Here is a 17777-nt window from a genome sequence, read left to right on the forward strand (position 1 = left end):
TTTGGTCAAAATACTCTTCAATATGAAATTCTAATTATATGTTTTTGTTTATTTTGGACGCATGATTGTTATTATTATTAAGAAAATGTATGTGTTTGTTAAGTTGTAAAACGTGTTTTATATATTTAAGTTATATGGGAGTGTGTCTGTATGTGTGGAAGTATGAGCCATGAAATGTCATTGTTACTGACATGTCCTTTATCAGGATTCAATTTCCAGTGAACATCTGTGCTTTCTGTGTTCATGACCGCCCATACTGATTTTATAGTCCAGTGTCGCTCTGAGGGGTAACTCTAATCAATGACCGATTGTACTGGTTTCAGATAAGGTCAGATATTCCTAAAATATGCCATTTACACACACACACACACACACACACACACACACACACACACACACACACACACACACACACACACACACACACACACACACACACACACACACACACACACACACACACACACACACACACACCACACACACACACACACACACACACACACACACACACACACACACACACACACACACACACACACACACACACACACACACACACACACACACACACACACACACACACACACACACACACACACACACACACACACACACACACACACACACACACACACACACACACACACACACACACACACACACACACACACACACACAGCACAGAGAGCATAAAGGTCACCGTTCTTCAGAGGGGCGAGAGAGGAAAGCACTACAGGAATAACACACAGAGAGAGACACACTGATCAGTTCATCCCCTTCAGCCATTTTCAGAGCCAGATGTGCCATCTCCCACCTTTCATTTGAGCATCCATCGAGTTATTGCAGATGAACATGTGGAAACACAGATGCACTAAGAGAAAAACAAACAGCAAAGTATAGACAAGATAAGAGTCCCCAAGGAAATGTTCCACGGGAATAAAGCACGGCCCAGGACATGAGAGAAGCTGATGCTTCATTACACAAACCTACTCACAAGCACATGTGCACAATGTAACCCTAATAACACACACTCTCACAAGTGCTGCCTGCTTTGAAAGTAAACAGACAGATACACACTGACCACAATTTACTCCCAATGTTAGCTTCATATCTTATTTAGTCAAGTTCTGCTTCCAGCCAGCTGGTTTTATATTTCAGATACAGAAAGGCAGAGGTGTGTACTCCTCAGCCAAAGTCACACATTTGGCTGAGGACTTGAGACAACCCGGAATTGCATACTGTCCTAATATTCATACTAAGTAAATCTGTAAGTCTGATACAGGAGCTTAGTGTACGTACTAAACTGTCCCACAAATAGGTTTGATCAAAAAGAGAACCAACTCTGTAATCCTCAACTTTTCTTACTAATATATATTACAATAAAAATCTAATTTCAGATAAGATCTTTGTACAGAATGCATGGATACCAAAATCGTGATGTAACATTACATTCACTCAGCCTTATTCAGTGTATCCCATGTCATGCAAAGTCAGGTTTAGTTTTGTACAAACTCTATTTCATGGAAGTCGAGAACAAAGCTGACGCACCGGAAGGGTTGTTGTTATACAGAACCATCCAATCGGGGGAAGAGCAAAAACAAGGTCTTACTTGAGAAATGATTTCACTTCCTTTCTCTGCTCTTCCTTTAATGAAGACATACTATCCAGACCTGATAGAAATGATGCTATTGCAGCATCTATTCTAACCTTTTTAGGAACCATTATTACAATAACTAAATGTGTTTACACTCATTACATTGGTTTGGTAACCCATTATGATTGAAGGTAGAGGACTACAGTCTGTGTTTATGGGGCACATTCTGTAGTATTATTCTCTTAATGACAACTGATTTAGTTAACTGTACTCTAGAGATCAAAAGTATTTCAAACTTTGATCTAGTCTGTATAAATAAACACTTTCCCTTACATCATCCTTTCTCTTCCATCCCCACTGGCCCTTCTTGCCCCATAATGTTCAACCTCATCTGCAGTGTTGTAATTGTAATTATCAGAGCAGTTGATGTTAATGATGCAGGAAAAGACCCAGATCGTTATTAAACTGGGGGGTCAAAAGTCAAACAGGAGGTCTGTATGCAAACTAGGCTGTGTCTGGGTTTAAAGTTGGGAGACTGTGTGCTTTTCTATGCGCACACACACATTTCTCATTTGCATGCACAGACACGCAAGCCTGCACACAGAGGCTAGAAAGAGGATGGCTTGGGGACATCTCTTGTACTGTTGATTAAGTGTTTAAATAACGAGATCATATAACCCAGAGTGTCGGTAATTTGAAGCCGAGTGTGAAATATCCGTTTGTGTGTAAAAAATTGCAGTTGATTCCATTTTTAGAACAATATATACATTCAAAACTGATTCTGAACACCTGAGAGTATGTGCTTTAAATCACAGTTGTCATCTGCCTCACAGAGAATGACAAGTGGTGATCATTTAGACCCACTCATTTATTGCATTACAACTTGCATATATATACACAGTTGAGGCCTAAATTATTAGCCCCCCACGAGTTATGGAACATTTACCTACAATTCTTCCCAATGTTTCCAGTATTGATAAAACTTGATATAATCAAACATTCACCAGTGCTATTTAGTAGCTTTTGGTACTTTTTGGGAAATAAAATACGTTTTTAGGCTCGCTTTATATCAAATATAGTGAAAAATGGGTTGGTCAAAAATATTAGCCCCCATGTGAATTTTTGCTTTCAAAAACACACCTAATCAATCAATCAGCTTTCAAACCACACCTGAGTATTCAATCAGCATAAAAGGACTCCAAGAAACAGGCACTCTGATACCTTATTGAGAGGGACTATACTACTACTCCTACTCACCATGCCAAAGACAAAGGAAATCAGTCTGGAGCTCAGAAAGAAGATAGTGGAGGCTCATGATAAGGGGGAAGGCTATACTGCTATTTCCAAGCGCTTCACAGTGTCTAGAACTGCTGTACGTTGCATCATTACGAAGTACAAGGAGACACATTCTGTAAGAAACAAACCTGGGCGTGGTCGAAAGCGCAAGATTTCAAGAATTCTGGAGAGGAAAATAGTCAGAGATGTCTGCAAGAATCCACGGACATCTGCCAAGATGATTGTTGCTGACCTGGCCTCTTCTGGAGTTGATGTTTCAAGGAACACAGTGGTGAGGGCTCTTCATCGTGGTGGGCTACAGGGCCATCGTCCCAGAAGAACCCCTTTACTCAAAGAGTGGCACATCAGCCAGACTGAGGTTTGCCCGTGAACATTTGAAAGGTAAAGATGAGTTTTGTAAGTCTGTGCTTTGGTCTGATGAGACTAAACTGGAACTGTTTGGGCACATGGATGTTGCTCATGTTTGGCGAAGAAAGAGAAAGGCCTTCAACCCTAAGAACACATCATGCTGTGGGGCTGTTTTGCAGCCTCAGGCACAGGGAGCCTTGTTCGGGTGCAAGGCATCATGACAAATTAAAATTATGTTGACATTTTGAGGGATAATATGAAAGAATCTGCTCTTAGTCTTCGCTTAGGTCGTTGCTGGGTCTTCCAACAAGACAATGACCCAAAGCCCACATCAAACTTGGTCCAACAGTTTCTAAAGGGCACCAAAACCAAGGTGCTGGAGTGACCCGCACAGAGCCCAGATCTGAATCCTATTGAGAATCTGGCGTGTGCTCAAAGTGAATGTCCATGCTCGGAAACCACGCAATTTGGACCAGCTGGAACAATTTGCAATGGAAGAATGGGCCAAAATCCCTCAAGAGACCTGTGGCAACCTAGTAAAGAACTACTCTAAGAGGTTGTTGTCAGTTGTGGCTCAGAAAGGGTACACTATTGACTATTAATGGTCTGGGGGCTAATATGTTTTTGACCAACCGATTTTTCACTATATTTGATATAAAGCAAGCCTAAAAATATATTTTATTTTCCAAAATGTACCAATAGCTACTAAATAGCACTGGTGAATGTTTGATTATATCAAGTTTTATCAATGTTGGAAACATTGGGAAGAATTTTAGTAAAATGTTCCATAACTCCTGCATAATTTAGGCCTCAACTGTATATATATATATATATCAACCCAGTCTCACGGAATGTCGTGTCCGCGAGGAAAGGAAATGGGGCTCAGAGCCTCAGAATACTGAAATCTGTATTTTTCGTCATCTTTTTTTCCTTCTAATTTGTTATTATTTGGTGCAGGCACGAAACATACTACCAATAGAAATACATTGCTTCTAAAATCGTTCTGTGTCAGAATATTGAAATCTGTATTTTTTTATATCTGTTTTTCCTTCTAATTTGTTATTATTTACATTGCTTTTATAATCGTTCTGTGTGACACGGAAAAAATGGCGAAATCGTGTTGGTGAACACAAATCAATAGATTAATTTCGTGACTATAACACGAAATGCCGTATACATATACATATAGTACATACTGAACATACACATGCACCAATCACATGTAACCACAGAGATGACAAGAAGGAGAGATACAGAAAAGAAGGAAGGAGAGACGTAGAGCCACTGGTCAGTTAGCTTAGCTTAGCACATACAGTAGAGTGAAAGCAGGGGAAAGCAGCTAGCTTGGCTCTGTAAGGAAATCACCACTAAAGCTTTATTAACAAACAAAGATGTAAACACATTCTTCCTTAGTGTTTCTTGTCTTTATGCCTATGATAATTTATTCCGGTCTCTGCGCAGACAGTTAGCTTAGCTCAATCAAATAATTAAAAACAGGGGAAACAGTTAGCCCTGGTTCTTTCCAAAGGTAACAAAGATTATTATAATACAAAGGTAGTATATTTATAACATTTGCAGATCATATTTTACACCATTTGGATACAGTCAGGTTGGTTGTCTTCCTGCTTCCAGTCTTTGTGTTAAGCTAAGCTAACTGGCTGCTATGGCTTTTTAAATGTATGCTACTGTAAAGACATTGGAGAGTGGTGTCTGTATTCTCAACTTAAATATAACAAAAGACTGTTTGTATAACGGTACTAACAGACAAGAGAAAGAAAGTAATTGAGCTAAGGGCAGTTTCACGTGTGTTAACAATTGCAGCCTCAATATTTACAAATGAAAATAAACCGGAGCAAAAATCTCCATCTTTGGATTTACTCAGCTGTCTGTTGCTTTCTAAACTTTTAATGAATGAAAAATGTTATTATATATTTCAAAAGTCTTGTGTTAATTTATTAGTTTGTAAAAATATGTTCTGTCTATGTCGGAATGGTACAAATGTAGACTTGCTAGTTCTAACAAAGACTATCTATCTACTCCTCTAAATCCCTTTAATATCCGTTTTGTTGCCAGGTTTGACATAATTACATTGACTTATGCTAAGCTCATCAATAACACCAAGAACTTGATCTCTCCAAGTCACAGGCATGAACCTACACACACAAACACACTCTCATTGTGCTGTCTGACGATTAACTCCACCTAATTATGTATCTGCTAATAATTCAGCAGATAAAAGGGTGTGTGAGGGGGCAAGCTCACACATTAGGACTGACCTCACCATGTGGTGACGTCACCATCACTATGTTTCACAAGAAAACTAATTAATTTAAAAAAAGGCAAAACAGCCTCCAAGTGACTCAACAGTGACGCATGCAACAAGACTGCGAGGAAGAAGCAACATTTATCTGCACAGCACAACAGCTACGGTTATCATCAAAGTGCTTGTATGCTGGTTAAACTTTTTTGACGTAAAATACTTCCAAGGTTGAAATCCAATATATGGCATTAAATGCAAAAACTCCCACAAAGGCAGCAGCATCTAGAGACGTACTATAAGAATTTAGATGCAACACAAATGCCCCAGACTGAAGACATCTGCTGACAAACCGCCTCGCTCTACAAAGTTTATATGCTAAACAGGAATCTTATGAAAATCTGAGGTAATGTGATTTGTTCTTATAATTCCATATAATATGTCATGTGTAGCGCGGATGAAGGACAGGTTGTTATTGTTCCAGAGGAGAGGTGCTCCTCAGGTAGACATTACTTAGAAAGAGAAAGAAAGTAATCTGCTTTTCAAGGAGTGATAGACTCACACATGATGAAATGTGAGCAGTGCTGAATGTGTCTTTGTTAACCCTCCATGGACCATTAGTCTTCCAATAAAACCAGTGTTTGGAAAATCACCCACAATCCTTCATGCTGCAGCTTTGAGCCAACACTCTGAAAACCAACCCATTATTTCCACGTCACCACGGACCACTAATGTTAAGTGTAAAATGGTCACCAAATACCTGCAGAACTAATGACGTTCTAGTGCTAATTAACAAATGTTGAAATGCCAATACTTTAAATTATGATGCTGAACATTGCAAAAATCAGCACGTCAACATGATCATTGTGAGCATGCTGACGATAGCATTTTATCTCAAAGCGGAAATGTGTCTAAGTACACCTCCGAGGAAAACTGATTTTTATGTAGGGATTTAAATGAAGGGAATTAGCCCAAATATCTGAATCGCTTCCTCAATTGCATGTTCTGAAAATGTAATATAACACGGAACAGCAACTTGTTTTGGTTATTCTTTTGTCTACAGCATTTCCCCAAATCTCCTTTTTTCAGTTACTTAATTTCACAGGTTTCATTAAATTAAAAGTGCATTTTTGGTAAAAGTATTTGAAGCAGTAGAGAAAAAACATTTGAGCCCATGTAACAACTATTACAGAGTGGTGTAATGTAATTAAGTACATTTACTCAAGTACTGTACTGAAGTAATAATGGAGGTACTTGTAATGTACTTAAGTATTTTAACATTATGCTACTTTATCTATACTATCAATTTTTGGAAAATGTTGCACTTTTTACTCCACAACATTACATATTTATTTACTAGTTACTTTGCCGATTTAAGGTTATTAATACAAAATCAACACACATTATATTAAATGCATAGGTTAAGCTACCCAGTCCTTTATAAAGTAATTACAATAAACCTCACCTTTACCAAGTGCAACATTGAAGTGATGAACCATAAATGCACAACTAATTTGTATAATATAATTAGAAAATATCTGGTGCTCAAAATGGCTATTTTGCACAATGACTACTTTTACTTATGGTACTTAAAGTACTTTTTATTGCTTATACTTTTCAACTTTTGATTTAGAACAATTTTGAATGCATGACTTTTACTTGTAACTGAATATTTTTACACGGTAGTAGTGCTATTTTTACTTCAGTAAATAATCTGAGTGCTTTTATGTATATGTCTGTACAAATAATCTACTGGTATAAAATAAGCCTCATCAACATCAGTGGTTTTTATATAGGGGCTTTGTCTTTGATCCTGGTCGGCTCTATCAGGCTGCCGAGAAATCAGTTCATTAATATCCATCGCCATGTCATGACCATCGGCATTTTTCAGGAAATGAGTTCAGTCTTTGGAGGATTAGAACAAATTGGTATTATGTGACAGCGGCTCATTGATCAGAGATGAATATGGTCACCTCACATCAGTCTCAGGGGCTCAGATTCCTGCCCTCTGCTTCTCCACTGATAAGAGTTTTGAATGAGTGTGTGTGCAGTCTGCAGTTGAGTGTAAAGCCAGATGATAGGTGCAATATTGACGTATTGAATGAAAGCGCCATCTTCATCTCACGCCTATCACATGGCTGTAGACGCAGATAAGAGTGTCACGGCTAAACAGGTGAAGTAAGTTGGTAGGACAGGCGCTTCTGGAGAAGTCAAGTGCAGACCTGACAGCAGCTGCTCTTATTATGCGGTTATAGGTACATTTATTCAACATTATTACCTCTTATTAAAGAGTGATGGGTGTCTACCTGAAAATGAGATGGTTGACTTTGAACTGGGTCTCTATCACGCCTGTGGTCCTCAGTCGTACTCGCAGAACGTCCGTCTCTGTGGGCACGTAATCTGGAGACGTGATGCGGGTCAGGTTCTCAAAGAAACTACCAGACAAAGAAGGGGAGGAGGCAGAGAGAGGGAGACAGATGAGAAACAAGGGGGAGAGAGGAAGAAGCATTTAATAACCTGCAGTTAAGACTTGAGATCAAAAGAGAATAACATCAAGAATGCAGATGTGTAGACTTGCTCTTTTGTGTGTGTGTTTGTTTGTGTGTGTGGCCATCAGCTGCCATGTGGCGGGTGGAGCATGCAGTGATAAGGCTGGAGCCCCAGGGGGTGCAGCGGCTCATCATGATGAATATTCACTGTGGTTTACCATAATAAACACACTGAGGCTAAGCTTTCAAACACAGATTAGCTATTAAGACAGCTAGTGTAATCAACTGTATCATGTGTGCCCTCAGTGAGAAGTGAGCTTTTACACACACACACACACACACACACACACACACACACACACACACACACACACACACACACACACACACACACACACACACACACACACACACACACACACACACACACACACACACACACACACACACACACACACACACACACACACACACACACACACACACACACACACACACACACACACACACACACACACACACACACACACACACACACACACACACACACACACACACACACACACCAATATTTACTAGTCGACACGTTTTTTCAAAATAGCAGTCGACTAGTCGACTAGTCGTTACGTAATAATAAAGACACACAAAGAGAGGTGTACAACTGTATTTTATATCGGAACTCATACAGTTACATTAAACACTGCATTTTAATTTGTGTTACATGGCTGAGTAAATAACAAACAGTAACTGGACTTAGTAAATAACAAACAGTAACTGGACTCACCAAAATCGACAGCAAAAAACTCTGTTTACTGAAATGCCACGTAAATCCAGTGCGCAACAGCGCATTGCGCAACACTTTACTCGCTGTCCTCCACGATAACGTCCACCTTTCCAGATTTTTGGTTTGCGTTGAGGAACACCAACGCATCGACATGTGAGGGAAGGAGGCTTGACCGCTTTCGGGTGACAGTGTTGCCTGCCAGGGAAAAAACCCTCTCACTCGGGGTGCCTGTGGCTGGAATAGCTCCTCGAAAGCTTGGCTAAACGGGGGACGCGGTGTACGTTTTCTGCCCACCACTCCAGTGGGTTATCCATTGTGGGGATATGCGGTGTCCGCTGGCAGTAAACCCTAGCTCATCATCCGCATCACTGTAGACCATGCTGTAGACCCGTTTTTTCTTGCTGCTCGTCTGCCTCTGTCCTGTGCTGACGCCGGTCCGTTGCTCACTGGTGCTAGCATTACTGCTAGTGCTAGCTGTCGGCAGCGGGAGTCTCATCTTCAGATGGTTGCGCATAGCAGATGTATTTTTGTTGTACTTCAGTACAGCTGTACACAACTGACACTTCACTGTGGAGTTGGTTACATCTTTGTTGAAGTACTGCCATACATAAGAATGTCGGACGTGTTTTGAAGCATTTTGCAGCACCTCGTTTACCTGCATTTAATTCACGACTAGTCGACTAGGGCCTACAGCGCCGACAAGTGGTAAAGGTAGTCGACTAGTCGGTGAAACCCCACACACACACACACACACACACACACACCACACACACACACACACACACACACACACACACACACACACACACCACACACACACACACAACACACACACACACACACACACACACACACACACACACACAGCACACACACACACACACACACACACACACACACACACACACACACACACACACACCACACACACACACACACACACACACACCACACACACACACACACACACACACACACACACACACACACACACACACACACACACACACCACACACACACACACACACACACACACACACACACACACACACACACACACACACACACACACACACACACTTACATTCTCGACTAGTCACCCTGAATCAGTTTCTTGGGAAGCTACTCACATCCTGCTGTTTAAAAAACACACTGCTGTACGAAGAGCAAGTTTCTGTTTTGGAATTGTGTATTTGCGAGGACCTTTCTGAGTTTAAGAGACAGAGGTAATTTATTGTTTGGGTACATTTTGACTAGACAGTATTTTGACTAGACACTTATAGTGACCAAAAAAATACTGAGTGCAAAACCAGTTTTTTTTTTTTTAAATCAACAATGCAAAGACAACAAACAATGTATTGTGCAGCCCTAATCACAACCCTAATGAGTAAAGAAAGTAAATAATGTTACTTTATCTTCCAAACACACATATAATCATCAGCATCTATACTTGATAAGAGTCCTCACAACCGTGTGTGTTGTGTGTGTGTGTGTGTGTGTGTGTGTGTGTGTGTGTGTGTGTGTGTGTGTGTGTGTGTCTGAGGAGAGACGAGGATGATGATGATGATGTATGGTGGTTCTCAGTGTGAACAGGGGAGCCTGTCGGTGTAGATAACCCCAGAGCGGAGGCCTCTCGCTGGGGTAGAGGATGAGAACAGACGGCCTCCTGGTGGGTCCCAGCTCTGCCTTACTTCTGAATCACACACGCCACCCCCCCCGATGTACACTTGTTTCTTATTTTCATCTTCATCCTCACTTCTTTACTTCTTTTCTTAAATGTGCAGAGTTAAAGGGGCTGTATTATGCTGATTGTTAGGTTCATATTTGTATTGTGTTCCTCTACTGTGACACTTCTCCATGCTTTAATGTTCAAAAAGCTCTTTATTTTTCTCATACTGCCTGTGCTGCAGCCCCTCTTTTCACCCTCTGTCTGTGTCGAGACGAAAGTCAGTATAAAAAGGAAAAAAATAATATCTGATGAAAACTACGTCATCGAGTGTCGCCGAAGGACTGTTCCAATCTCCAGCATACTTGGAATTCCACAGAGGCCGCGTCCTTTGTTTGGGGGAAATTTCGAGGCTGCACATGGGTAGACTTCGCGTCCTTAAAATCCCCACAATGCTTTGCGCACGGACCAATTTCAAAAACCCTTGCGGAGAATGGCTGAACCGACGCAGCACACATTTAAATGTAAGTATATAGTTGCGTAGAACATGTGTTGGTAAATATGTTACTTTGTTACATTTGTTATCACCATAAATGTGTTCCGTGAAAGTAAAGCAAGTTCATAATTAGATAGACATCGTGAGGTATTTATTTTCGGTAGAGTTGATGTTGAAACCGTTAGAGAGAGTGGCACACTTGTTAGTCTGTTCCATTCTTCTTCGTTTTCCGAAGCCGTGGCTTGGAAGTATACTTGCTTCGTTTCTGAAGGAAGTGACTTGGAAGTACGCGACTACCAAGCCAGCATCCTCGCGATTGAGAAACGGCCACGGAGGGAGAAGTTGGCGACAGTGGCCGTTTCTCAATCGCGAGGAAACTGGCTTCCAAGCCAATATTTCAAGGAGACTACGTCATCGAGTGCCGCCGAAGGACTGTTCCAATCTCCAGCATTCTTGGAATTCCACCGAGGCCGCGTCCTTGGTTTGGAGGTAATTTCGAGGGCTGCACATGGGTAGACTTCGCGTCCTTCAAATCCCACACAATGCTTTGCACACGGACCAATTTCCCCAAATCTGTGGCGGAAAATGTAAGGCGGGGGCCTCTCATATGACGCACACCTGCACACTTGCTAGCCTGTTCCACTCTTTGTTTTCCGAATGCAGGAAGGATTCTTGCCTAGTTTCTGAAGGAAGTGACTCGGAAGACATGTGCTACCAAGCAAGCATCCTCGCGATTGAGAAACGGCCAGTGTGTGTGAGGATCCAGAGACGCCATTGGTATGTTTCTCCGGTGTTTTATTGTGTTTTATGTACTTGATCTTTTTGCCTTACTTTGTGAGAGTGCTGTTGCGCAATCAACGGCTTTTTACGCAGCGTGGTCTGCCTGCGCTCCGTTTGATTGATGTGTATTTTAGACAGCGCAGGTGTTCAGTTGAGGTTTTCTCTGGTGCTTGTTTCCAAGTAGAGAAAAACACTCTTATTAATTCATTTAAGTTAATGATGTTGGTGTAAAATAACTCACAATTTATCCTTTTAATTAAAATACCCTGAAAAGGCAGGAATGTGACGATGTGACTGAGTTGGTGTTATTATTATTGAGAAAAATGCAATGAGGCATGCAAAATGTTTGTAATTTGTGTTTGCATGTGGGCTCACATTTGTTTGTCCTTTGTGTTTTGAAGGTTTTCAACCTGATGAAAATTCATGGAGTTGTTTTTTAAAAATAAAGACAAAAAAAGAACAAAATCCGAGTTGTCCAAGCGTCCTCTGTTGCCCTCCAGCCTCTCAAGTTCGGGCTAAATCCATGGCTAAATCACTTGCTAAAACCCTGAAGAACTTGGCAGTCTGAAACCAGAGCCCAGTCTGCTCTGATTGGTTAGTTGGCCGGCTCTGTTGTGATTGGTCAACTGCTTAGAGATGTCCCGCCCCTTAGCCTATCACGTACAATGGGTTGAAGCACTAGTTAGGTAAGTAAGCTAGGCAAGAATCCTTCCTGGCATTTGGAAAACGAAGAGTGGAACAGGCTAGCAAGTGTGCAGGTGTGCGTCATATGAGAGGCCCCGCCTTACATTTTCCGCCACAGATTCGGGGAAATTGGTCCGTGCGCAAAGCATTGTGGGGATTTGAAGGACGCAAAGTCTACCCATGTGCAGCCTCGAAATTACCCCCAAACCAAGGACGCGGCCTCGGTGGAATTCCAAGTATGCTGGAGATTGGAACAGTCCTTCGGCGGCACTCGATGACGTAGTATCCTTGAAATATTGGCTTGGAAGCCATTTTCCTCGCGATTGAGAAACGGCCAGAAGTATTTGAATTTTATTAGACACCGAATTTATAGCATTGAAAATAATTACTTTGAAAATCATGTATCTGAATGTTTTTGCTCCGAATTTACCTATGTGAAATAGAAATGTAAAAATTCAAGTGAAAAAAATTCGAATGTTCAAATTCAGATCCCAAAAATTCAAGCGAAAAAAATAGACGTCAAAAAATTCGGTGTATAAAATTCGATGTCCAAAATTGCGATGCAGTATCATCCGGGCTACTCAGACAGGATAAGCAATCGAACCCTAATGCAATCAAACCGACTTCTGGCCTATCAGAGCATGGCTTTGTCAGTCATGTGATCACAACAACCCGGAGAAAAATGACGGAGAACAGCTGGGCTCGGGTAAGTAGTCAGTTTGTGCTCTTTATTTTACAAGCAGTGAGGGCTCGACAGCATTTGTATCTTACATTAGCTAGCTAAATGACTGAAGTAGCCTTGTGCCTTGCTGTTAGCAAGCTCCGTAGTTATCATTAATTGAAGTGAATCAGAACAACGTTACTGTGTCCTTTTGTGTGTGTGTGTGTGTGTGGGTTTGACGGTTTGCAAAGTAACGTTACGATCACTTCGGTTAAATAAGTCAAGTAGACCATGCTACACTATACGAAATACTCTCTTACAAAAGCCCTGCATTTAAACATGTTAATGTTACTTTAGTAAAAGTATGCTAGTATAATTAGGAAAGTGTTAAAGTATTTAAAGTAGACACAAGTTATATTATATCATTTGTTTTATTGTTATTACCGATGCAAGAGTTGACTTAACTGTTGTAGTTGGAGCTCATTTTGAACAATGAACTAACTAATGATTACTTTCATAATGGTTTAATGTGCTGATTATTTTCTACATTAATAGATGAAGGTCTGGTTTGTTCAAACTCTCAAAATAATAGGACATGCTGTCATTATTACCCAGAGTCCAAAGTGACACCTTTACAATGTTAAAGCTGTTAGATAAATGTAGTGATGTAAAAACTAAAATATTCAAGATAGTGTAGTGGAAAAGAGATAATGTTACTAAAACAAAATCTCTTGTTTTGGACTTGTTTTGTTTTGGACCTGTGGAGGTACAAGTAATTACACTCTACTTGGGTTTTTTTCTCCCTCCCTCTTTCCTTTCCACTCTCCAGAGCTCTGATTCCCAGTGACAGCGAGCACACGGCTGAACATCGGCTGCTAAGTTCTGCTAATTGGACCCCTGCATGTCCTTGGCACAGCGTGAGTGTGAGCAGAGTACTCACTACAGCGCAGAGTCATTGAGCTCGTACTCATATCCCCGGGCCGCCGCCGCCCTCACCCCCTGGTCGGCCAGCAGACAGGACAGGGCGTGGTCAAGGAAAGGAAACAGCACCTGTTCTTCGTCAAAACACCGCCCACACGACAGGACAGAGTGGGCGTGGACCTGCGAGGAGAGAAGGAGATATGGATGGATCCACAGGGAGGAGCGAGGCGGGATGAAAAAAAGGACGTGAAAGAGGACAGAAAAGTTTAAGAAGCTTGTTCTCTAGACTTGGTAATAAGTACAGATGCACAAATAAAAGGATAAGCACACAAATACATGTTAAAGCACAAACACACACACGCCCTGGTGACATTTAATAGAGGAAACACTGTAGCCTCATCCCAATACCCCTCCTCGACTCCTCTCTTTCCCTTCTCCGGGACTTGACTCGGAAATCGATCAAGACACGCCATTTTGAAGGACGTCCCAATAGCTGAAATGCACACGGAGGAGTCGAGGAGGGGTGAGGGAGGAGGGGTGCGGGAGGAGACGAAAGGGAGGATACACGCGAGCAGACTGCGGAAGTGTTTTCACTACTCGCTAGGGGTGTAACGGTATCCGTATTCGTCCCGTACCGTCACGGTTCGGACGTCACGGTTCGGCACATGCAGTCACACGACGAATACACCTTTTTTTTGACGAGTGGGAAAAAAGTCTGTCATTCAGGGCAGTATCCACTACATTATACAGGGTTCGTACGGTCATTGAAAACCTGGAAAAGTCATGGAAATTCAAAATGCAAATTCCAGGCCCTGGAAAAGTTATGGAAAACAATATTTTTCCCAAAGTTTTGGAAAAGTCATGGAAATGTAACTAAAGTTGCGTCAAATATAATTTACATTTGATCTAATCGCCGAAATAATCTGCGGTCGCGAGCTGTTATGTGCCATCATGACGCGCATGGTGTTATTTTTTAATATATGAAGCGCGAGCTGTGTGCTCGAGTCTTCCTGCCTGTCGGGCCGGCTGAACTCTGCTGCTCCGGGATGAGGGTCAGCTACATTATCTACGGTGTGTTCGTTAACTGTGCGGAGTCACTGTGGCACAGACTGAGCCGCTGGTGAACAGCTGTTAGAACGGGCCGTTCAGGTGTTCAGAGCAGAGCGGCAGAGCGTGATGTGAACTGGAACGTTTTTCTGTCGTAATATTATTTAAGGAATCGTTGAGCTAGCTAGCTAGCATACATTGTCACTATCTGCTAACGTTAGCTTTAGCCTTCGTTTTCTAGGTAGCCTATAGATATTTACTAGAGTAAAAGTAGAAGTACTCAGATCTTGTACTTTAGTAGAAGTACTCAGATCTTGTACTTGAGTAAAAGTAGAAGTACTCAGATCTTGTACATGAGTAAAAGTAGAAGTACTCAGATCTTGTACTTAATAAAAGTATAGTACTCAGATATTGTACTTTAGTAGAAGTACTCAGATCTTGTACTTAATAAAAGTATAGTACTCAGATATTGTACTTTAGTAGAAGTACTCAGATCTTGTACTTAATACAAGTAGAAGTACTCAGATCTTGTACTTGAGTAAAAGTATAGTACTCAGATCTTGTACTTGAGTAGAAGTAGAAGTACTCAGATCTTGTACTTAATAAAAGTATAGTACTCAGATCTTGTACTTGAGTAAAAGTAGAAGTATTCAGATCTTGTACTTGAGTAAAAGTAGAAGTACTCAGATCTTGTACCTGAGTAAAAGTAGAAGTATTCAGATCTTGTACTTGAGTAAAAGTAGAAGTACTCAGATCTTGTACTTAATAAAAGTATAGTACTCAGATATTGTACTTTAGTAGAAGTACTCAGATCTTGTACTTAATACAAGTAGAAGTACTCAGATCTTGTACTTGAGTAAAAGTATAGTACTCAGATCTTGTACTTGAGTAGAAGTAGAAGTACTCAGATCTTGTACTTAATAAAAGTATAGTACTCAGATCTTGTACTTGAGTAAAAGTAGAAGTATTCAGATCTTGTACTTGAGTAAAAGTAGAAGTACTCAGATCTTGTACCTGAGTAAAAGTAGAAGTACTCAGATCTTGTACTTGAGTAAAAGTAGAGTGTAGGAATACTCTGTTACAGTAAAAGTCCTGCATTCAAAATGTTCCTCAAGTAAAAGTAGAAAAGTATTCTCATCAAAATATAGTGAAAGTAGCGACAGTAAAAGTAGTCGTTGTGCAGATTGGTCCATTTCAGAATAATATATATGATATGTTTTATAATGATTGATCATGAAAGTGTTCTCAAAGCTGGTAAAGGTGCAGCTAGTTTGAATGACTTTGTATACTGCAGGGTAGCTTGTGGATGTACCTCTGAACTGTAGAGGAGAAGAAAAACAAAGTAGCAAAAGATTGAAATACTTAAATATAGTACAAGTATCTAAACATTTTACCCACGTATAGTACTTGTTGAGTTTATGAACTTAGTTACTTTACACCACTGGCTATACAGATAGAAAGACTAAGCCTTACACAGAGGCATGAAAATACATTTTCAAAAAATGCTCAACAGTGCTGCCAAAATTATAAACTGACTGCTACACAATTAAAAATAAATGCGTTTATATATTTCTATTAGATGTGACTCTTTGGCATTTCTGTTATTAACTGCTGCTTTAGTTGTTCTGACTGCTAACATCCTGTTATTCCTCATTTTAAAGCCGATATTCCGTGGGGTCGGGGGGGCTCGGATCCTTGTCACCTTTTTCATACCTGATGAGTTTGCATCCCTGACTACAGTTGCTTTAGCATGTAGAAGCTAGTAAGCCTACTATTTGATTTGTTTTACATAGGCACTACATGTTTCATATGCAGACCTTATTTTCCTGTTCCATGTTCAAATAAACCATTTTCAGTGGTAATTTGTTTTTGGTCATGGAAAATTAGGTGAAGGTCATTGAGAAGTCATGGAAAAGTCATTGAAAATCATTGGTGAAAAAGTGTATGAACCCTGATTATATATAATCCAGGCGGCGGTATTGCGCCTAAAAGCTGTTTGCCAGCCGCCCTTAAACAACAAATGAAGAACAAGAAGAAACACAACAACAAAACGAACAAAATACAAGAAGAAGAAAAGTTAGTATGGCGATTTCAGATAACACACAGGAGCTAGAACCCACCTGCTTCTTTTAAATCAGCTGTGTGGGAACATTTCGGGTTCCCTGTGGACTACAATAACGATGAAGTGTGCGAGTGGTGGATCGGACGAGGCCGGTGTGTCGGCGTTGTTAGACAGCGGTGCGGTATGCTAATGATCGGCTTTTCATTCATGCGGCCCCCACCTCCTCTTTTTGCGGCCCTCAGATTAATTTATAAACAACGTAATTAATAAAACAATTTTTTTTATTTAAAAAAAATATATATATATTTTTAACTTTTAGTACTACTGATACCGTCCACTAGACTCCTAGTTACGTCGCGAGCTGCGTACATGATTTCAAATACCGCAAAAATAATCTGTGACGCATTTGTGTGTATTGTGTTTGTTTCCCGGGGAAACCCTCACAAGAAACACCGGCTGTTGTTATGCCTGCTGTGACGTTAAGTTGCCTCTTGTAATTATGCCTTTACAAGCTAAAAGGTTGTATTTATCATCTGAATTTGGCGAAACAAGTTTAATATTCTTAAAACCAAGACTTTGTTTATTTGAAATCAGATGAAAACAAACTGTCACAGACCCTGCCGTGTTATCTATGATTACTACGCTTTTCATTCATAATTTCAGCGGGAGGGAGGGGGAGTGGTGCTGA

At 40.7% G+C, this 17777-nt stretch overlaps 1 protein-coding gene across 2 annotated transcripts in view; it reads right to left on the bottom strand.

Annotated features, from left to right (window-relative positions):
• The window catches only part of gnav1 (guanine nucleotide binding protein (G protein) alpha v1), a 36778-nt gene that overhangs the window by 7210 nt on the left and 11791 nt on the right, over positions 1-17777 (bottom strand). For both annotated transcript variants that reach the window (XM_034239188.1, XM_034239187.1), the window contains exons 4-5: positions 14000-14160; positions 7805-7933 (exon numbers count right to left, since the gene is read on the bottom strand). In XM_034239188.1, the coding sequence (XP_034095079.1) occupies positions 7805-7933; positions 14000-14160 (290 nt within the window). The remainder of the gene's footprint in view (positions 1-7804; positions 7934-13999; positions 14161-17777) is intronic.

This window comes from Gymnodraco acuticeps, unplaced genomic scaffold, assembly GCF_902827175.1.
Source record: "Gymnodraco acuticeps unplaced genomic scaffold, fGymAcu1.1, whole genome shotgun sequence".
NCBI lineage: Eukaryota > Metazoa > Chordata > Actinopteri > Perciformes > Bathydraconidae > Gymnodraco > Gymnodraco acuticeps.